Genomic DNA, 23,609 nt, shown 5'->3' with positions numbered 1-23,609 from the left:
CACTACTTCCTCACCTAATTGTGTTTGTTCCCCATTTTTTTTTATTAAATCAAAACCTTATTCACCTCCTTTCTCCTAAATCTTAAAAACATAATCTCCGTATTTTTTCTTCTTTATATTTCTGCACTCTTGTCAATAAATCCACGCGAGTTAATTAAATTGACGAATTTATTGGTCTTTAGCCAATACATTCTCACACCACCGTACTGCTAAACCTTCATATCTACGCAATGTGACTTTTTTTTTAAATAAATTTTCTTTTTTTTATCCTCTAAATAGACACTTGAATATAAATTTGAACTTTTATGTTATCACGGGGGTATAAAAAATTTCAAATTACTTGCAATGTATTCATATTTAGATAGATAAAGTTATGTATAAAGTAATTTCTTTTGCATAGTTATGTGAAAAATGTAGGAAAGAAACAATTGCGAACAAAATATATCCAAAAAAAACGTTGAATATTGCAGCCAAGTGGATTCAATTGAAACTTTTTCTTTACAAATCGGGAATTTTAAGTTTTTTTTTTTAGTATTTTGTGAAAAAAAATGAAAATTTTAACAGTTCTAAAACATAGTAATTTTAGTTTTAGTAGATTCAGCCAAGACACATTTTTCTCTGTAAAAAAGTTCTAATTTACTGGCTTATTTTTGTTCTTTAGATTATGTATTGAAGAATTTTTATCAAATATGCCCAAAATCGGGCAAGATTGTTTTTAATGTCTCACAGTTAGAAAACAATTCAGGCTAAAATATCAGAACTTCTTTCTGAAAATTCAATGTGTCTTGGGTAAAAGGTCTAAAAGTACTAATTTTTTAGATCTTTCAAATCATAAAAACCTTTTTTTGCAGAATACCAAAAAGAAACATTCCAACTCGCAAAATCTATTAAAAAAATAAACAATTTTATCTACAAAATCGACATATTTTGCACGCAATTGTTGAAACTTTTAAATAAAAAATATAATTCGAAACTTTTCAATTTCTTACAAGTTAATTCAGTGGCTTCAGGTTGAATAAGACTGATGACATTGAATCCTATTCCGCGACCAAGAAATCTTTTAAATTTCAAGAATTTGTTCTAAAATTTTAATGATTTCAAGTGTTTCTTGGTCGTAGAATACGATCCATTATCTCATTAAATGTTTTTCTTTTTTTTCTAAATCCAATAACCTTTCTCAGCTTGTTTTAAATTTTATTTTCGCTCCAAATAATAAAATATAATTTCATGGAATTTAAATATCGATTTGTTTGTTCTTTTCTAACCAATAAAATGTCTCAATTCTATTTTTTTTTACAATTTTAAATAAAAATTTAGGATTTAGAATTAAAAACCCCTATCAAAGGGGATTTGCAAGGTTTCTTTTTCACTGATTAACTACCAATAATTTCTTTTAAAATCTTCAACACGAAAAAAAAACATTTTTTCAGACAAATTCTTGCGAAATTCTTCCCAGAAGTTTAAGGCAAAAAAAAATGGAGAAGAGGAAGGTAAAACAAATTCGGGTATGAAGAGAAAGGCGTAAAGAAATGCACCTCAACAGAATTTGGGTGGTGGGAGGGAATCAATAGAAGGGTGTGTTCAATACACGCATTCTTGGAGTGGAAAGGGGTGTTGAGAAGGGGATGAAGGAAGTTTACGCTGCTGTGTCCACTTCCTCAACAATATGACTCTGTGGGACATCTGACGTTGCGGGAGAGGCCGCTGTGGGGGCTGCCCCATTATTTCCCGCCGCACCCGAATTCCCCGCTGCTGCGGACCCGACAGCTGTGGTGGTTGTTGTGGCCAATTGCGCAAGAGCCGTTGCGGCTGTTGTAACCGATGCCCCCTGAATGGTGGCACTGTACGGAGCATTCTTCAGCTTCCGCGCCTCCCGACGTTCCTTCTTCTGCTGCATGACCAACTTCAGTTGATCCAACTTCACCTTTGTCTTGTTATTCTCCAATTCAACACTACTGCATTTGCTACAAATTGGCGCCATTGAGCTCTGACAGCAGCACTTAATTGAAGCCTTTGCCGGTGAATGGCAGACTTTTCGCGCAAATAAAGGATTTTCTTTTTAAAATCATGCCACAAGAAATGTTTTCTCAAAAAACAAATCTTACCTGTATCCATTGGCTCCTCTTGTCGTGACATCACAGCCGTGTTGGTTTCCTCACTCCCGGAAGCTCCTACACATGACCACGCGTGATGATGATGCTGTGTCTCGTCGCGGGAATGCTTGCACGAGGTCACAGTGACACCTGAGGGGGAAACAGGGGCGGAAGTAGCTGTGGACGTTGCTGTGGCACTATAGTGACCACTACACTCCCCATATGGACAATTGCGTGACGCCTTGGAGCACTTTGAACACATTTCTGGCGACTGATGGTGATGCCGACGCGATGAAGACTGCAAAGCCAAAATCTTTTTTGTTCCATTTTTGCAAATTCCTTTAAAATCTCCCTCTCTCTGTCTCTAAACTCACCTGTCTCGATGAAGTTCTCGACGATGAACTCCCACCCGCTTCGAGACTAATGCTCGTTCCACGACGATACTGTGGTGTTGCACTGAGAAGATCATTGAGGATGTGAATTATTGTCGAGATATCCCTCTTGGGGCGCCCATAGCGATCCTGAAGTGCTGGATTGAGTGTTCCCGAGAATGTTCCCGAATAGATTCCCTTTCCATGGTGCTTCATTGACTCAATCACAGCTCCTGTACCAATTTTCTTCGAACTATTCTCCGCCAAGTCCACTTTACTCGTAAACACCTCCTTTGATAGCTTCTTCAGGGTCTGCGTGAGATTTCGCGATGCCTCCGCAAGGGCTCTTGCATCAATTGTTGTTGTCCCAGTATTGGGAACTTGGTCCTCAATAGTTGCGGTCTCAGTTGTCGCAGGTGCAGCATCCTCCGTAGCTGTGGGAGGTGCTGCCTGTACCAATGGTTGGGCTTCCTCATCAGTCACCACAACGAATGCCTTCTCCCCATCACCTGGACTCTCCTCACGTGCTAACTTTATGTCACCACCACCAATTGCACTGCGTAGAGATGCCGCACTGGCGTTCCAATTCTTATTCTTGATCTTCGTAATGGGATTATTGGCTGTTCGGTGCATCCAGCTGTTGCGCCAGGATTTTGTCTGTGTGGTGGCATTTGTACTTGTGCACTCCACCAATTCCACACTCTCCGGCGTATTTTCAAGCGACGACACACCCTCAAGGTGACATTCGTCAAAATCCTCCGGAGGAACAGGAGCTGATGGTCTCATCTCCTCTTCCTATAAATTTTTGTAAAGAAATTTTTGAAAAACTCAACTTCAGTTTTTTTTTTACAAGTGAAGCAAGAAAATGAAAGAAAAATGACAAATTTTCACGAAACAATATCATAAGTCTGTGAAAGAAGGACTTTATTCGTTTTTCTAAAGAAAAATCTTTCATTTCTGGAAACAATCTGAATAATGCTTAATATTGAAAACAATAAAAAATAAATAAAGAGATAAGAAATTAGCTAAAAAAAAAAGACAGCAAAGATTTGCCCAAAAATTCAAGCAATGACGTCATTATTTTGTACCCATGAAACATTCACGCCAATGTTTCATTGGTAATATCTTACAAAGTATTATTGAAACATTTTGTCTAGATTTCCATTTGAAACGATGAAACACAGCTTAAATATTTTCAAGAATATTCCAAAAACTATTTATCAATGCAACTTGAGCTCGTATGTTTCTCAAAATGAAGAGGAAACATAATGGTGACGTCACTGAATATTTTGTTCAAATTTTGACAGATTTTTTGAGAATTTACTTTGGCGATTTCTCATTTCTTCTGATCAGCGTGACAAGATGAATATGCGTTATAATCTGACGATAACGCATATCCTGTTCCTTTTAATGTGGAATTTTCCTATGCAGACACGAATAAAGTCCTTTCGCAAGTGAAACATTTCCAAAATGAAGATTTTCCATAAAATTAACTCAACAATATTTTAATTCAGTCAAAATTAAGTGAAAAATAATTACTTGATCATAAAAATAGAAGAAAGAAGTACTTTGCAAAAAATTCTAAAGTTAGAACTAAAAAAAATAAATAAAATTAAACAAATTAAAAAAAGAAAAACAACTCACCTCTTCGTGATTGGCAATGTCATCAGCACGCGTCTGCTGCTGCTGCTGGCAATTAACATCACATCCAGCATTGCTATTGCTATTCGTGTCGAGCCTCTTGCACAGACAGCTGGTTAGCTTTGCCGAAATGGGATCCGGATAGCTAGATGTGGACGGCTGTGGCTCCATATCAGTGCCCATGAGTGCGGGTGGTGTTGGCGGACAGGGTGCTATCTCCTGGGCCATACCGTAATTTGGTATCGGGACACTTATAATGGGGCTGGAGACAAGATTCGAGAGGGACTTTATCGGTGACTGATCCAATTCAATTGCATTATTTTCATCATCTGTCGCCGTGGGTGTCGCCGCGGCAGCACGATCGTGAATATTCGTCAGGAGATCATCCAATTCCTGCTTCATCAATTCCGCCAATTCCGAATGTGCTGGATCATCGGTGCTCACATTGAACATCGGTTCGTGCTCTGGTGCTGCCAAATTCTCAACCGCCATCGTGGGTACAAGTGGAGCTGTCGACGAGGCGACACGTGACTGTCGCTTACTCACCCTCTGACCATCCCCATCGCAATCTCCAGCCGTTTGTTCGCCTGTTGTACGGTGGTGATAGTGATGGTGATGGTGATGATGGTGGTGATGGTGATGGTGACGTGATTTGTGTGAATTGCGCGATCTTGTACCACTCCCACCACTTCCGCCACTACCACCCGACTGCGATGAGGGCGGATTGACAGTGCTCAGCTGCAGCTGAATGATCATCATGTGGTCCCCGAGGCGCATATTCAGATTCAGCGGTGATTTCCCGCTTAGGAAGTCATTTACTTGAGAATCATTCAGAGACTCCAGAGCTTGCATAACTGTGCTCTCAGGACGTTGAGCCTGCAGCAAATAAAAAAACATTGAGCTGTGATTCTTTTCTTTTGTGATTTTCCTAACAAGTTATGAGTCTATCGAAGGGGCCGAATGATTCAATTTTCTTTCTCAAAACTTCTTTTAAAGTTAACGATAAAATAATTGTAATAGGAAAAGGAATAGTATACGTGAATTGTTTACTTCAACCTTGAAACATTTTAGCTTCCATAAAACTTTCGAAACTTTACAAAGTACAAAATACATTAAAATTCTTTTCTAATCCTCTTCTAGATATACATTCAAAATCTTTACCGCTTTTTTTCCCCACCGCAAGATTGTTAATTAACTTTTTTTCAACTGTTTTTGTTTTTAGCATAAAATTCCCAAGAAAACACAAATAGATCGCGTAAACAGAATACAAAATAAAATAAATTAGAGTGCATTAAAAATGTATGAGGTGGGATAATAATCTCTTTGCCAATACTTTAGCACTGTTTAAATTAAATTTGAAAAATAAAAACACTTTTGTACTCATCCTCCTAAAGAGAAAGAGAAAGAGAGACCATCTAACACTCACTTCTTAATTTTTTCTAATGCATTTAATGTAGCATTTGAAATGCGCAGAAGAGAGCGCGCGAAAAAAAAGAAGGTATATCGAAGATACAAAAATGTTCAAGTGAAACACTATTGCGGAACTTCCGAATGCTTTTTTTTATCAGAAAACTTTCATGGTCGGCGATTCTGTCCAACAACAAAAGCACTCTACCAAATCATCATCGTGATTGTGTGTCTATTTGTGACCCTCGCAGCATGAAAAGGTGCCCCCTCTGAGTAAACCACAAAACGCGAAAAAGTAACAATATGTTTGATTTTTTCCTTTCTTCCATATATGTACATACATGCCCCATCTGTTTGTCTTCGATTTTCTTGCTGCAAAGGAGGTGCTTTTGCTGTTTTTTGTTTCGCAGGTTCATTTAAATTAAAGGGGTTGTTGGGAGTCTTTTGATTTTCGTTTCTTTTTTATCACAAACTTCGTAGGAATTCTTACAATTTGACTAATTTTGATTATAGAGTCTTAAAGAAAAAAGATTATTTTAAAAAAAAACCTAAAGAATTAATAAAATTGTAATTTCTAGAGTCGATTCTGTTAAAATTCTTTTCAGTTTTTTTTTTAAATTCATTCTTTTAGCTGTGATTCTTTCGAAGAAAAGAATAGCACAGCTTCTGTGTACACTCTAAAATGCAAAGTCGTCAGATCGGGCTCAAACTCGGGATGAGCACGAATTAGGGTCCCCACATTCCAAAAAACGTATGTCAATAAAAAAAATTCTTCCGGCCGTCCGTCCGGCCGGCCGGAGTTTGACGCTTAATTGCAAGAGAACGGTAATAGATAGAGACTTGCGGTCAACGGCAAAGTTGGTATATCGGCCTGATGTCGTCTGATGGTGCGGTCAAATCCACCCCCCCACCCCCCCGTCCGCCATTTTGGATAACCCCTAAATTTTGTTTTCGCTATATTTCAGCCTCTGTAATAGCTAAAAATCTGAAATTTTGATATGTTGTAGGGGCCATCAAGACCTTTCCAACGATACCTCTGTCGAGAATGAGAAGTGAAACTCACGGAGGTATTGAGCCAACTAAACTTTTTTTTTTCCAATTCTTGTCTTATAAATTAATTATTGACTCGTCACATTTGCGGGGAATTGGGGGCACATTCGCGATTTCGCCACACCTCATTTTCGAAAATCGGTCAAGCCGTTTAGCCAATATGGCCGTCACAAATTTTCATCGAAAATCGACCATAACTCGAAAACGGCTTGACCGATTTTGATCAACTTGGGCTCAAACGAAAGATCTCAACAAGCCCTACAACTCTCTAGAACATCCGAAGTTTCAAAAGTGACCGCTAGGGGGCCAAAAATCAAAAACAAAATTTTCGATGAGTTTTCGATGAATATCTCGAAAACTGCACTATGCATTTTCTTCAAATTTTAATATGTTATAGCTGACTATATTATCTAGCTTCATGCCAAAAATGAAGAAAATCTATGTCGCCGTTCTCGAGATATAGCCTTCCAAAGTTAGCACGTAATATCTCGGGTTCTATAGTTCCGATTTTGATCAACTCAAGCGCAAATAAAAGGTTTCGTGAAGCCCTACAAATGTCTAGAACATTGCAATTTCGAGAAATGACTGCAAGAGGCGCTAAAGTCAATATTTTGCATATCCAAAATTTTTAAGTTTAAATATCTCAAAAACTGTACTATGCATTTCGTTAAAATTTCGGTATGTTATAGCTGAGGTCAAGACCTTTCTAACGATAGGTCATTTAAGAAAATCTATGGAGCCGTTCAGGAGATATAGGGGTTTTAATTTTTTATTTAATTAATACGCAAAGTCTTAGGCGCCCCGCGAAGCGGGGCGCCTTATATCTAAGGTATATAAATATAAATGTAAAGTAAAATATAACGGTAAAATATAAATATATATAGTTGCACGTTTAATTAGTACGCTAACTATTTGGCGCCCCGCGAAGCGGGGCGCCTTATATATAAAGTATATAAATATAAATATAAATGCAAAGTAAAATATAACGGTAAAATATAAATATATATAGCTACATGGTAAAGATTAAGGAGAAAAGGGAATGTACATGGTAAGTTTCACTTACGGGCTGTGATTCTTCCTTCAGACGCCAAGTTAAATGTATGTAAATGCAAAGTCTAATAGATAGCTGCAGAGTATGGATTAATCAGAAAAGGGAATGTACTGGTAAGTTTCACTTACGGGCTGTGATTCTTTCTTCAGAGGTCAGTCTAAGTGTGATATTTGATATAAGTTTGGTGGTGCAAACTCTGGGGAAGGATGACTCGCGCCACGAATCACAGCCAATGCGCGAGTTAGCCTTCCCCCAGAGTTTGCACCACCAAACTTATATCAAATATCACACTTAGACTGACCTCTGAAGAAAGAATCACAGCCCGTAAGTGAAACTTATTTCTAATTTATAAAAGAAAAATTAAACATTGTACTGTTCCTTAATTCATTCAGAAAGGTTCAAAAGATCCAAAAGGTCTTTCGGTTCCTGATATAGTATTCTTCTTCTTCAGAAAAAAAACCCAAAACTAACGACTAATGAAACTATAAAACAAAATCTTATAAAGTTTTTCTAAAATACTAAAAGATCGGCATTTTATAGCTATTAGGTTAGGTTCATAATGATATTTTTAGCCGATTCTAAATAAATTTTCAATAATGATCAACAAAAAAATTATGAACCTAACCTAATAGCTATAAAATGCCGATCTTTTAGTATTTATCACCTTTTATGCACTTCAGATCTAAAGGTGAATTTCTAAAGCTAATAATTTTATAACTAATTTGTAGCCGATTTAAGATCGGCCTACAATTGCTATAAAATGTGAAACTTTCGAAATTCAGTACCACAAAAGTTTAAGGAAGATGAGGATGCTGTTTATTAGTTTTATAGTGTAGGACGATATTCCTACATGGGCTAATAACTACCCTTATTTGAAGAGCTAACGGGTCCCGAACTGAATCGGACGAGCAACAGTGGGCTACTGAACCTATGAGTGCCTGATGAGCGGCATAGAGCTAACGACTCATCTCACTCTTTCACCCAGAGCAGTCCAACCCTTGACACACATAGTGCCACAGCTCAACATATAATACGGTAGAAGGGTTTCTCTACCGGGGCACATAGCATTGTTCTACATCTCGGCCTTCCTGATATGATCAATGTCCTCATTGATGAAGTGAATGGTCAATCCAGTGTACTGATTTCTTCCGCAATAATTCATTGTTGTCATCCTGTTTCTTTAATCTCTTGTTTCTTTCTTTTTCCATGATGGAGTACACATAGTACTATGAGCTCTGTGAAGCAACTAAGCCTGGGGCTCAGCTAGTGAAGACGAAGTCTTCTTGCTTCGGCTCTCGTCTTGATTAGCGATTTATCTTCCTTCTATCCAATTCTTAATTCCTATTATACGCTTCGGGTTCCTTTCCTTCTTTGCATCTTGGTTTAGCGCACTCAGCTTTCAAGCGGCACATAGCCATTGCTTGACTTTGGCACATAGCCTTCCTTAACATCAATCCAGTCCTCAATTCCGGTCGTAGGCTTAAGATTCTCTTCCTTCATTTCCTCTAGATTGTGTCTGAGTGGGCATATAATATTTGATATTTTAAATCCTTCACATTTCTTTGTTGCTTCCTCGTTGTATGGCCATTCTCTAAAATGACAAAGAAATTATTCTCCAATCTATTTAGCAGGCTTACCTTGCGATCTGTATTTCACTTTTTCCTGTAAACCTCAAGTTATCTTTTTAAATTTGTTTTGAAAAAACATCTAATTAAACCTCGAATAAATAATAATACTTTTCTGTAATTTCTTTATTCTATCTCACATTGATCTACACTCAGTAGACTTAAGATTCTTTTATTGATTTCATCTACTTTGTTTCGTATCTCCAAGAAATTTAATTTAATCATCTTCATCTCTCCTCGGAATTCATTGGAATTATTTACTTAAGATTCGCTGATTTTTTGGGCACTGAGCAATTAAATGTCCGGGCTTCTTGCATCTGTAACAAAGTTCTCAGAGCTTCGTCGATCTTCGGTGCTTTTCTACTCATTCTCCTTTTTGGCTTCCTTGTGTGCTTCCCAATGTCATTCTTCTTGCCATGGCGGTACGGATGGTATCGCCCTGAATTTTACCCAGAGTTGCGCTTGGAATAGCGCCTGTCTTGCTTGGAATCGTCTATGTTTCAATGTTTTGTTCCGCATCAATTAGCACGCGGAGAAGTTGCGTGAGAGATTCAAAGTTTGTGTCAACAATGATGCCCTTAAATCCACAACGGTAGGAAAGAATTGCAACAATTCATCGCGAAATTTTTGCCACGAATCCAGCCTCGCTTTGGCTCAATGAACCATTTTTTTTTTGCTGGTCTCCTCAATCACATAGATGCATAAAGAATTATCACTCTCTCTTCCCAATGATACATCAACGCGCCTTTTCAACTTCTACAAGCCAATCTTCAGTGTCAATGCAGTCGGTCAATCTGAATCAAATCGCTGTATTATTGCGCTTAGCTTCTTTGTTCCCATGGGCATGGCAACCGTGTTGTTTTGCCTTCTCGACTTGTGTTTCCTGCAGTTAAAAGAGTTAAATTACACATAGCATTTTAAACTTTTTATCTTCATAAGCTTCTCCTGTCTCACTTCTTTATCTTATTACTTACTCTGCAGCAATTTCTTTATGATATTTAATGGAATTTTTCTTGCATTTCCTCACAAAATACCTTGAATATTCAAAACAATCAAACACGCATATAAAATGACATTTAATATGACGCAATACCCGAGTATTCAATCGGCACGACCGAAATGTCACGATATGGTCAAATTCCAGCAAAAACATTTCATGTTTCATCAATCTCGCCGAATCTTGTTTCATGAAACTCGGCTAATTTCACGAACATATGAAACACTTTTAAAACATTTTTCATTTTTTTCTTATGAATTTTCCTATGCAGTTTCACATGAAATATTTTCAAAAATTATCATGAATAACCTGAAAAGGAATTCCTGTTACGACATGTTATTGCAAGACAAGACAAGACAATTATTTTGTGCGGGTGGCCACCATTCACACATAGCATACACAAAAGGGTTAACACATAGAAATTTCTGGAATTGCTAAAAATTTCTCAGAAATTTATCATGACTTTTTTCAATTCAAAGAAACATATTCCCCTTTCAATTTTTCTCTTTTTTATTTCCCTTTCCTGGGGCACTCAGGGGTACTTGCGCTACTTCCATCGCCGGGTGCTCCACCACACAGTTGCTGGGGCGCTTCTCGATGGTCTTCGCAGTCCTATCTTGTCGCATTTCGCTGCTTCTACGCCGCATTTTTCTCCACACGGTGGCGGCCATGTTGTCTCGCTGCCTTTTGCGTCGTCGTCTCCGAAATTTTCACTTTTCTTTTCACTCGCGCCGTGATTTTCACGGTTTTCCACACGCAGTGGCACACGCGGACCCTATCCCACTTCTGATATGTAGGACGATATTCCTACATGGGCTAATAACTACCCTTATTTGAAGAGCTAACGGGTCCCGAACTGAATCGGACGAGCAACAGTGGGCTACTGAACCTATGAGTGCCTGATGAGCGGCATAGAGCTAACGACTCATCTCACTCTTTCACCCAGAGCAGTCCAACCCTTGACACACATAGTGCCACAGCTCAACATATAATACGGTAGAAGGGTTTCTCTACCGGGGCACATAGCATTGTTCTACAATAGCAACTGGGTGCCAATCGGAAGATATTGAGAACTATAATTTTGAAATATCCTATGAAAGACATTTTAAATTCATTTTATTAAAATTATTAATTCTTTTATAATGAGATAAAACACAGAAACATTATCTTTTTATCACGATCTTTATTTTGTAGATGCTCTCGTTTTCTTTGGTCCCTTCGGTTCCTTCTACGCAAATTTAAGTCAAAGAAATTATAATATTTCCCCTTTGAATTAATATATAACGAAAAATAAACCCTAAAAGTATCAATATCGGACAAGACTTCTGGATTCTAAAACATTTATTCGAAATTAAATATTAGATAGTTCCTAAATAAAACGTTTTTTTTTTTTTCAGAATCTTTAAAAAATCTTTAAGAAAATATTCATTTGCGCTCTCGAAAAAATAAAAACCGATGAGACAAACCCTCCATAAAATGTTCAATATAAAATAGATTCAATGGTGCCGTGTGTTCAAAATTACCAAATACCACAAACACTGTCACTCTCATATAGCATTTAAACATAGTACAGTATGTACATAACATCGTATCTCATGGAAAGAATTTACCGAGAGAGTATCTCTTTCAAATATTTAATCATTGCACAAAAATCTCAAGAGGTTGACGCTTTTGTGCCTTGGCGTTGTCAACATCGCTCTGAGTGTAACGCACAAGAGTGACACGAGAGAGATATGGGAGCGAGGGATACTTGCATGAGGAGAAGAATAAGTGTGCAAGAGTGTTGATAGAATAGGGTCGTGCTATCAGGAATTTTCTCTCTCACTCTCCTTAAACTATTTATTGTGAGGAAAACTTTAAAGAAACTTTTGCAAAATAAATATTTGTAAAGATTTTAACCAACAAACGATATTGGAATTTGGAAATAATGCACAGACTGTGCGGGATATGCCGGACCTTCTTGGGAGGAACCCTCAATTACCCATTTGCAATGCTTTCACCCGGTGTGTGTCACATCAAAAGTCCACCCGGATAAGTCATCTCATGCGCCTCAAGACTGATGAAAGAGTCTCAAGCTTTTTTTTTTCTCTTTAAAATAAATCCCTGGGCCTTTTATTCAGCAGAAATTACATCGCATCAGAATCACTTTCTCCCCACATTCTCTGAAAGCTCTTTTTGTACCACCGAATTAGGCAATGTCTACTCTCTGCCTGCCACTCAATCCATCAAGATTCTTCATTGCAAGCAAATATTACATCTCTCTTTGGACAATCGCTATATACCAAGCAATTTTTCATAATATGAAGTAAATTGTAATAAAGAATGCATATGCGGCTCATTGCCAATTGTTTGGTTACAATTCTCATTTTTTTTCTCGCAGTATTTTCCACAGAGTTGGCTTCCGCAAGCAATAAATGCAAGAAAATTGATTATGGGAAAATTTTCATTAAATAAGAAAAGAAAAACAATATATAGGACGCAATTTGAACAATAAGTTATTGGACTTCTTCATGCAGTCAACAACAATCTCAAAACGTAGATCTTCAGTGTATGTTGTTAAATTCTCGCTTGATTGTGAATGGGAAAAACATAAAGGGAAAATCCATTGAGAGAGAGACGATACGGAGGGCCCCTTTCGCACATTCAAAGGGAAAGAAAAATTGTATTAAATTTCCTTCAATCGACTAAAAGTAAATGAAACGTGATGGAAAATGTTATATCTTTGTGGTCAATACTTTAATATAATAAAAATTCCTCTCAAGGAGCATAAAGGCTCAATTCGTGTAGCTTTTTTTATCCATTGAGCTTTCTCCTCACATTCTCTCTCCCTCTCTCTCTCTCTCTCGGCTACATATATAGGTATATAGTATTATATATCTATAATGTACAAAGTCCAACACGAAAACTCCATCTGTACAGAGAGGAAACGAAGGGAAAAGCAGCCAGGAAATTGATCGATAGGACATGGAGCTTTCGATAGAACTTTATGTAAAAAAAAAAAGTTCAATGTGAAATAATAATTCCTTAAAGAAAAATAACCTCAACGCTTTGCGATAAATTTCCAACATTTTGGTAAGTAAGCTATATATACTTTAATATTATTTGCTGACTTAGTCACTTTGGACGGTTAATTCTTGCGTCCCATCCTCCAGTTTCACCTCGCGATTATTGTTCCTCAATCTCTCACCCCTACCGCGCGCCAGTTTTATCGTCATCGCACACAATAAATCGTACCAAACACTGCTGAAATTATAAACTCTCCCGGAGTTGAGTTACATACATTTACACTGTCTCCACTCTCTGTGTTGGCATGTATTCCTCCTCTTTGGACATTATTAAACTTGCGTGAATAATTCATGGCTCTAACTGTTCCCCAATGTATTTTGCTGCTGTTGCTGCTTCTTGCGGGCCAAAACGTGCGCTTTTAGCACTCACACACATTTTCAATGTTCACTAACTCATCGCATCCCATCGCAGCTAAAATCCCCCAAAAATATTCCATAAACCAAATAAATCAAATACACTTCTAAACACAAAGTCTGGGACACTTTTTTAGGTAGAAATTTTTACAACTAATTTCTGTTGAATTTAACAGATTTAACTGCCACTGATTGTTGACGCCGCATGCTAAAAAAAAGTACGGCGCATGCTTCTAAAATGTTTTGCGAAAAATGTTTCAATGATGACGTGACCGAAAATCTCTCTTGTCAAAATACGTGATTCGTGGTAAATGAAATAAAATTTATTGTGAAGAAAAACTTAAAATTTGCACAAAAAAGCCTCATACAGTCCACTGCTCAAATACTCATTTTCCTTGCCACACACTGAGCAATCAGAAAAAACCTGCATCTCAAGATTTTTTTTGGCCTACGTGCCGGAGGGCTACTAATTGTGTATTACGGTACTGGTGGCGACTCCTGAACAACGCTCCAGCCCTTCAGAGTGTCGGCATCCATTGATTATTTCCTGTGTCAATCTCAGGTATTTTTACTCAACAACTCAACAATTTGACTTTGGGTGCAAACAAAATGGAGGAAAATCCACCTTATTTCTTAAAATCGAATGGATTCGTTTAAAGGAAAAACAAACGATATTGAAAACATGTCACATGTGCCCCCTTTTCTCAGCCGTAAATTGGAAATTAAAAAAAAATCTGTTTGACTAAAATCTCCGTCTATTAAAGGAGCAAGTGAGAAAAAACAACGAACACCGTCTTCTTACAAAAAGCTATGGTTAGGCCTTTAGGCTTCCTCTTAAAAATAGAAAAGAAAACATAATGATAACCCGTCTTCGTATTGGTCACTGCAATTTTTCTCATATAAACCTAGTACATGGATCAACACCACCTCTGTCTGATCGCTGTGGTAATGATATCACAGTACTGCATATTTTGGAACAATGTGAAGGATACGACGAGCAAAGAAGAATATTCGCAATTTAAGGGCTCACACTCAAGGATATGTTAGGGGAAGATCCTAAAATCTTGGAGCAGGTCATCAACTTCATAAAGTTCATCAACTTATAAGTTTAAGAGTGTACCTTTGTACTTAAAACTCATCTATAGATTTAAACTCAACTGAATTATGTTTAAAATGAGAGAATTATTGTAAAGAATTATCTGTATATTAGGCCTTCGGCCAGCTTACAATAAATATTTTATTCATTTATTCATCTCCGTCTATATGTTCTCCATAACTTGCTTTTTACCCGATTAAAATCCATCCAGTAGATCTTGAGAAAAACCTACTTTTGTGTTTTGTGGAAGTGTTATAGATATATCGGAAAACTAACAAAATGGAATCGAATGAAATTTGGTTATTCATTCTGTGTAAATAGAATAGGAAAGGAATAGGATGAAGGGACGCTAGATCAGGAAAGGGTAGAAAAATTCTACCCAGCCGGGTAGAATCGAACCGACTGACCCAGCGTGGTTTGCAAGTGTTGCAATAGTTTGAGACGAAAAGACCAAATCAGTCATCATTTCGCCACGTTTATAACAATGCAATTTGCTTTTGCCTGTTATGTCAGCACTCAGCAACCACAATCGAGTTACCAAGTTTCCTAGTCAGGCATTCGTGTAAGAAAAGGAAGGATAGGGTGTTTGCGAACAGAGGGTTCTAGGCTACCTTACTTAGACGTCTTCTATGACATCTTATCTAGTTCTTTCACCTAGGATAGCTTTGGGTGTGAATAAGAAAGGATTTTAGGATTGAGTCTTGAGGATTGATTTTAGTCCTTTTCTTGATGTTACAAGAAAAGGACGAGAGCTACTCAGCTATCGAGATTCCTTCATTTTCTTTTTGGAAAAAAATAGTGAATATAAAAACTTAAATGAACTAATAATTCTGCAAAGAAGTGTACGAAGAATTTTCGTGAACGAAGAAGTCACTGTGTGAAAGAGGTGCAAGAAGGAAGTGCTGCCCGGTTAGCAACACACGCGCGTCTTTATGCTGTTTTTTTTCTCCTTCTCAACTCAATATACTTTCCACAATGTACCAATATATATATTTCCTATAACTCCATACTACTATTATATAGATTTGAATTGCCAATTGCTGGTTGTCCCAAAAAACAACAGAGACGTTACGAGAGAGAGAAAAAAAGAGAACCGTGGAATAGACACAAAGTGAGAAGAGAAACAATCTTCTATGGATACGGCATTGGATATATTGCGGGAGATGGAGAACGTACAGTAACAAAAGATTGCCTCCCAATGAATATGAGAATTAGCCAAAACACTGAATAATTCGCGCATCTCTTTTTTTCTTCTTTTTTTCCCATTGCTACACAATATTCCCTCCTTTCCGCTATTCTATAGAACACACCACAGCATTGATTACCCTGCCCAAGTGACTCCATTTCTGCGGATTCCCGTTGGCAAAATATTGCAGTATATGTCACACTTTTGCGCATTCTTTCCTTCCCTCCCCTGTTATTCATGCAATCTTACGCACAGCTATGCGTAATCTTTTTGTGAGATGAAGACAATTGATAGTTTTATTTTTTTATCCCGGAAAATTCCAAAGAAAAAAAGAATATTTTCCAGCATTTCTTAAACAAGAGGTTAAAACTTTTGCAAAGTCACCGTCAAGAGAAAAGCTCATTTAAAATAAAACAATAAACTTTATAGTGTCTGATCACTTAAGAAAATTTTATGACTGTTGAAAAAGTTTCTCAAATAAAAATTTGAAACTTAATTTACTCATTTCAACGTCAAATATATACCTCTACATCTCATACAACGCAAACTAATGCTCTCAACTCAATAAATCAATGATAAATACGATTGAGTTTCGATGTGTGGTACATAATAAAATCTATATACATACTCCGAACATATATTTTACTTTTCATTCAACTTTGAAATATGAGAGGCATATAAAATAAGGCGATTAGTTTATGCTAATTTATCTGCAACAATCTTTTTTTCCGCGCTCTTTTTTTTATAAGATTATCTTGGTAAAGTGGAAGACATCGTGTCTGGCAAGATAGAAACCACGAGTTCGAATCCACTTGTTTGATTTTTTTTCTCTGTGGATCAATTTGATCGAAAGGCGATTTTAAGGGATTTTTTTAAAATTACTTTTCCATATTTTAGTTTTAATTCCGAATAATGAAATTCATTTTAGTTAGACTGTCTTATGAATTTTTAAGAATTTCATAGTTTTCTTAAGAAAAATTAAGGATTATTTAAAATTTCTAAAGCAAAAAGAAAGCTATTTTAAGAATGTCAAAATTTTTCATGAAAAAAATTTAAGGTTCTTCAATTTACTTAAAAGAAACTCGAAATTTCATAAATCAGACTGAATCAAGCTAAATGCATATTTTTCGAAGATATTAATGAATTTTCATGCCGAATGTTTCTTAAAAAGAAAACTAAAAAATATTTAGCTTTTCTTAACAACGCTTAAGGCACTCATAAGAAAATGCAGGAAATCTTGAGAAAAGTTTTTAAAAAAATCTAATCCAAATCTAAAGTCAGTCTGACAGGATAACTTCACCCATATTTCAGAAACGAAAAAAGAGAAACTTATCAACGAAAGAAAATGTCTTTTTTTTTAATTTTGACAAAGCATAAAATCCTTTTTTTCCAAAACTTTTTATTTGTTAAATATTTTCATTACAGATTTTTATTTTCTTTAAAAACATCAAATATGCCTCAAAAAATTCTAGTTCTAAGATTTTCCAATCAACGAATTGAAGAAAAAAACTTTGAGTAAACCATGAAAAGGAACACTAACTAATTTATCAACAAAAGACGCATCACCACAATAATTTAAAACAGAAAATAATATTTATCTTGTGAAGAATTCAAAGAATTATGAGACAGAAAATAATTTGAAAACATCAAAAAATCCCCCAAAAAATTCATCTTGTACCCATCTTGTTATGAGTTACACAGTGCATGAAGTCAAACAGTTAGTAAAACTGAGAGAGATAAAAGTTTCTTTTAAATTGCATTGAGATCAAAATTTTCTTTGCTTGTTTTTGAAGATTTAACTGTGAACTTCCTAAAAGATTTCTCACACAACAACCGCTAAGAAGTTCCCCTTGATTGAACATTGTGCTCTGCAATGTGTGTATACAATTAAATTACTCTTGTACACACACATTCATTTCACTTTTAATTTATTTTGAGAAAGAAAATTCATTTGAAAGGAGGGAAACTGCAGCAGCTGCTGTTGCTGCCTTTTGAGAGCTTTAAGCTCCCTTTGGGCATGAGGAGGCCTTTTCAATATATACCTATATGCATGTGCTTTTGCATTGCAGGTCATTGGGGTTAGATGCCAGGTGAGAGCGAATACAATGGGTCTCCCTGTGAGTCAGAGGTTCACAGTGCATTTGCTCCCCATTTGTCTTCTCTCTTTTGTGTCTCACACACGCGGTGCTCCGGTTAACGGAGCCGCAATCTCCAGCGTCCGTGATGAGGATGACGTTGCCGAGATCGGACATCAAAAGCCACCTCTCATCCACATTAGCCACAAAACGGTATTCCCCCTCCCCTGCTCTTGGATGTTCTTTGCAATTTCGTCTTGTGGTCACTCATTCGTATCGTTTCTCTTCCTACCAATGCTCTCTGTACATCTCATGTTCCCAATCCCCCCCTTAGTATGGCCCCAACAATTCAACTTTTTGAGAAGATTCTTTTCAACAAACCCGCCCAATATGGGAATTTTTTCCGTCAAATATTAATAAGAAAACTTACCAGCAATCCCGTTTCCACATTTGGCGTTAGAATTATTCTAGATCCATCAACAATGCCATTCTCCTTGAGTGTCCCCTCCTGGAGTTCTCTGCAAGAAAAAATATTGCAAGAAAAAGCGCAACTTAGAATTGCAATTTAGGGCAAGGCGAGGTGTAGTTTTGTGCGCATTTTATAAACATTTTACACAATAAATGGGGGGCTCTTTATGCGGAAAAAGTATCACACAAATAGAAAAGAAAACAAGTGTCTGGTGGTGCGCTCCCAAACAAAGAGTCGGAAATTTTAGAAAGCGAAATTAGTTCAAATCCAGCGGAAATGAAAGGGAAATTTAATTTCTATACATTTATTCAGTCGCACCAGCAAAATTTTCTGTATACATTCCCAAATAAATAAAAATTCTCTTATGTACAAAAAAAAACTGTCTCTCAATTTTTTTATGCGGCGCGAAATTTTTGCAAAATATGTCCTCCATCTCTTTTTTACCAACAAAAAAAAATCCGAAATATTGTTTTTTGTTGTGTATGTCTTTCACTCTCACACACAATGCTTTGTTATGTACCATCGTCTGTGGCAGCATACATTTCTTTATTTACATGGTACCTCTACGTTCGAAAATTTTTGGCAGTCTGCAATTTTTTGTGCCGCAGAGAGCTTCGGAAATGTAAACTTTTTTTTTTACATAATGATCACACTAAAAATCACTTTCACTGCCTGAGAGACACCCAAATTGGTGGAGAAGCCCCGAAAGACTTCATGTACTGTACAATGCGAGAGTCTGTGCGTCTGTTTTGGGCTCTTGCAAACAGACGCGACTATCTAATTGGAAATGAATTCTCCGCCATGTACAACGATTTGAGTGGATTGAGCTCACCTTAATGATTTTTTTTTAAAGAAAGGAATAGAGAGTGACACATGCTTGTGTGTCTGTGTAGGAATAAATGAAAATAAAAATTCTAAATAAATAAAATAATCATTTTCTTCACATTTCCAATATTATGACACATGCTTGTGTGTCTGTGTAGGAATAAATGAAAATAAAAATTCTAAATAAATAAAATAATCATTTTCTTCACATTTCCAATATTATTGCAGTTAAAGAAAAATTAAAGAAAAAAGAAAATTAAAGAACAATTTTAGAAGAAAGACTTGAGATATTTAACCCTTTCATATCTAGAAAATTTTCAAAGAACAAAACTATTTTTTTTTAAATAATTAATTTTTTTAATTAGGAAAACCCGTCTTTATTCAAAATTATATTTGTAGGCAGAAAAAAAATCTTCTCCTATTAACCCTTTCGCATCTACGTGACACACAGAAACATTGAAACATGCACTCATTTTGTCGGGATATTTATTCTTTATGTTCTCAGAAAACATTTATATGTCAAAACAAATTTGGCCAATACGTAAATTTAATTCAATTTTAAGTTGGAAAAACAATTAAATTAAGTAAAATTTAGGAAAATAAAATGTTTCACGTATGGGTCTATATTTGATACTTTTCATTTCAATTAAGAAACCAATATGAGTCACAATATACCTCAATAGAGAACACAAGTAAATGTTTAAAGGACCAAAAAAAAATTGAAATCACTAAAGTTCTCTCAAAAAATATAAAGAATGACATCATTGAATGTTTTTGTGTTTCAATCTGAGAAACATACGTGATAATGTTTCATCTATTTTTAGGATTCATACACGGCTTTTATTTTGCAATTTTGTAAAAATATTATTAAAAATTAACTGTGAAACATTGGCGTACATGTTTCACACGCTTAAAGAGATTAATAAAACTGAATTATTACATCATTGTTCACATTTTTGTGTAAATAATTTCCGAGTTTTCTTAGATAATTCCAAATGAGAGTCTGTTTTGCGATTCCTGTTAATTAAATTTTAAGTTGGAAAAACAATTAAATTAAGTAAAATTTGGTAAAATAAAATGTTTCACGTTTGTATCTAAGGTATATTACCCAAATTGACGTGAAAGAGCTAATTGGTTAACCTTTTCCATACCCATTAAAACACTAGCAGAAGCCAATATTAATCAGTACCTATATACCCCAACACAGGACACAAGTAAACGTTAAGAGAACCAAAAATCACAGCTAAAAATGAACAGAAATCGTTACAGATCTACACAAAAAACAATGACATCATTGTATGTTTTTGCGTTTCAACCGGAGAAACATACGTGCTAATGATTCATATATTTTTTTGGATGCCGAAGTCACAGAAAATATTTTTGAATAAAAATATACGGCTATATTTTGTTAAAATTAACTATGAAACATTGGCGTACATGTTTCACGCGCTTAGAGACCAAAAAAACTCAATTATTACATCATTGTTTACAATTTTGAGTAAATAATTGCCGAGTTTTCTTAGATCATTCCAAATGAGAGCCTATTTTGTGATTCTTGTTAAATCCTTTCTCAAAATTACGTTAATCCTGAGTGTTTCTTCAAAAATTATTCAAATAAAATTTATTTATTTAGAAGCAGTAGTACTTCTTGGTAATTAAGTTACTCAATAAAGTCCGCTCAATCTGATTCATTTATCTGGAAAATTTTTATCGAATTAATTTTTTTCCATTTTCAATGATTTAATTTTATTCAAATTGAGTTGATAAAAAAAATCTTGACAAAGAGAAAGTTTAAGTCCAGCATCAACATAGAACAAAAATTGGATTTCAAATTATTTTCTAAATGTTTTAGTTTCAAAAAATAATTCCTACAATGAAAACCTTTCAGGTAGTTACTCTGCTTTATAAATAACAAAATTGGCGCATCTTGACTGGGCCAATGTGTGCATTCGATTCATTTATTGCGCTTCTTTGGGAGTTTTTCTTCATTTTTTTCTTGTCATTGCTGTGAAGCTTCCAAATGGAGGGAAAGCCCCCACTCTGGATGACCTCCAGATCACCACACACAGAGAGCTCACACATTGCTTCACACCTTTTTGGAAGGAAAAATCGCATCAATTAAACGGGCAATTGGTGGCAAATTGAACTGCCCGCGCGTAGCCCCAAGTTGGCGAAAATTTTTCCTTCTCACGGCTCTACGCACACACGAAAGCCACACAAGCAGAACACACCTTCCTGCCCACCTCTTTTCGCGTCATTTTACTTTGAGTCTCTCTCAATTTTTTTCTTCCATTCCCATTGCCCACAGCCGTACCCTCTTTGATGTTTACAATGGTGTGCAGGCGACGCAGGTAAGGATTCCACACACAGCTCAATTTTGCTGGCGCGACAAAAATCAATTTTCCCGGAGAAGTTTTTCACGTCTCACCCAACGAGGGAAGTCTCTGTGACCTTTTTCAGACATTTTATTGGCATACCAGCCTTTTTTTTTGCCCAACTCTCTTTGCTGGGCAACCTTTCTCCACATCGGAATCACTCCGTGTGGCTGCTGATTGATTCCAATTCATGCGATTGAATTTGCAATTTGAGAGCAATTTTTTTTGTTAGAGAGGGGAACCTATTGCTCAGTATGACGTACTTCTGGCGATGTTTTGGGACCTTGGAGTGCTATGTGTGCCTTCCCATAATGATCTCAAAGTGTGTGCTGGAGCAAGAGAGATTTTATGCTTCTCTATGTTGCAGCAAAGGAGATTTATAAGGGGCGCCTCACAGAGAGTGGAGAAAAGTTTAGCAGAGGGAAATGAGGGAACGGGAAATGTGAGGAAAATGGAAAGCGAGCATCGAGACGTGGGCATTCTGTGTAGCGGAAAATACTCCCAAACATGCGCGCCTATCTATTTGTAGCCACTGGAGTGGGTGGGTTTTCCGGGCCAAGTTGGAAAGCCACCATTTCCGGATGATACCATCGCTGTGACGCGTGCCATTCGCTCCACCGGCTGCCCCAGCTGTGTGAGCTTCCGGGGCCCCACTCCGGAAGGGGCTCGCCCCAGAACGCTAATCAGCTGTGTATGGAAACAAAATGGCCGCGGAGTCTCGAGCCCTGCGGCGTTGTCCACAGAAGCACCCCCGCGGAACCTCCACAGCACATCCCCGTGCACCCCACCATGGTATCCCTGAGCCCCCATACGCCATCACAGTTACCAAAACCCATGAAAAGGACTCACCGTTCGCGGTGGAGGAGGCAGATTCTGTCCTTGGCGACTCGCAGCTTTTTCGCCACGATTTTCTTCAAGTTCTCCACCGTGTAGTGAGTCTCCACGGTCTGCGTGAAGTTACCCCCCGTGGTTGTGGAGATGTTTATTGTGATTGGGATGGCAGGCTCCTCGGTGCTGCCACACCCAGTTGCAGTATCCCGAGAATCGCTGCTACCCGACGAATTCTCCATGATTCTTTTTTTCTTGCCTTCAATGGGGTACCCCCCGCACTTGGCACCTTTTTGCACCCCTTTTCCGCACACCAACCGTCTCTCACGCACACTCGACGCACGCACACGGATCACTGGCACAATTTTCAAGTCACAGACAATGCCAAGATGCCCACTAAACACCAGAAAATTCACAATTTCTGATTATGTAAGGGCGAGACATTTTCCATGGCGATTACTCGGCAGCGTACGAAAAATCAACACCCGTCATCGATGGCGAAAGGTGGCGAATTGGCTGCCAGTCGGGGGATTTTCGGTTTCGCCTCGTGCTCGCATCGTGTTCGCTTCGTCATCAATCGGTATTCCCATGAAGGCAATGAAATTAATGCAAGAAATAAATAATTTTTTATTTATTAGAATTGGAAACATTCAATAGAAGACGAGAGTTAGATTTTTATTAACTTTTTCAGTGACTTTGAAGGAAACTTTGCAGTACACGTGAAGTTTAAACTTTAATAGATTATTCTGATCAGAATTATGATTTTTCGAATTTAATGAAAAGAATGCAGATTTTCTTTATTTTGACTATTATTTTGGATATTTCATTTTAAAATTAAACATTTGTTTCTGAAAAATAAAATAATTTTTCAAATCATGGGAAAATTGTGTTTTTTTTGTGACAAGGAAGCGACGGGACAAAACACATTTTCCCGCATTTGACACTAAATCTGGCATAAAAATGTATAAAGTCCTTTTTATTTTCATTATAAAACATTTTCCTGCATTTGACACTAAATCTGGCATAAAAATGCATAAAGCCCTTTTTATTTTCATTTCACTTCGGGGTACTTCGGCTTCAACGGTACTTCGGATCCCACTT

At 36.9% G+C, this 23,609-nt stretch overlaps 1 protein-coding gene across 2 annotated transcripts; it reads right to left on the bottom strand.

Moving 5' to 3' along the window:
• Nucleotides 1-1,144: 1,144 nt before the first annotated feature.
• LOC129791112 (midnolin homolog) lies at nt 1,145-23,022 on the bottom strand. Of its 2 annotated transcripts, none has more exons than XM_055829062.1 (6): nt 22,530-23,022; nt 18,442-18,529; nt 4,109-4,981; nt 2,468-3,259; nt 2,106-2,406; nt 1,145-2,031 (listed from the first exon to the last, which is right to left on the bottom strand). In XM_055829062.1, exons 1-6 carry the CDS (start codon nt 22,748-22,750, stop codon nt 1,637-1,639), a joined length of 2,670 nt encoding a protein of 889 aa, XP_055685037.1. In that variant the 5' UTR covers nt 22,751-23,022; the 3' UTR covers nt 1,145-1,636. The 2 variants fall into 2 exon arrangements, with proteins under 2 accessions (XP_055685037.1, XP_055685038.1); XM_055829063.1 differs by having other exon boundaries at nt 2,106-2,391.
• Nucleotides 23,023-23,609: the final 587 nt, after the last annotated feature.

Source organism: Lutzomyia longipalpis, chromosome 2 (genome assembly GCF_024334085.1).
Source record: "Lutzomyia longipalpis isolate SR_M1_2022 chromosome 2, ASM2433408v1".
Classification (NCBI taxonomy): domain Eukaryota; kingdom Metazoa; phylum Arthropoda; class Insecta; order Diptera; family Psychodidae; genus Lutzomyia; species Lutzomyia longipalpis.
This window is presented reverse-complemented; position numbering and strand designations above follow the sequence as displayed.

Bases quoted from the DNA above. Each gene is read 5' to 3' on its own strand.
- LOC129791112 (XM_055829062.1), bottom strand. From the start codon at position 22,750: ATGGAGAATTCGTCGGGTAGCAGCGATTCTCGGGATACTGCAACTGGG. The intron at 3,260-4,108 runs GTGAGTTGTTTT...AAAAATTTATAG, and splicing joins ACATTGCCAATCACGAAGAG to GAAGAGGAGATGAGACCATC. The intron at 2,407-2,467 runs GTGAGTTTAGAG...GGAACAAAAAAG, and splicing joins CGAGAACTTCATCGAGACAG to ATTTTGGCTTTGCAGTCTTC.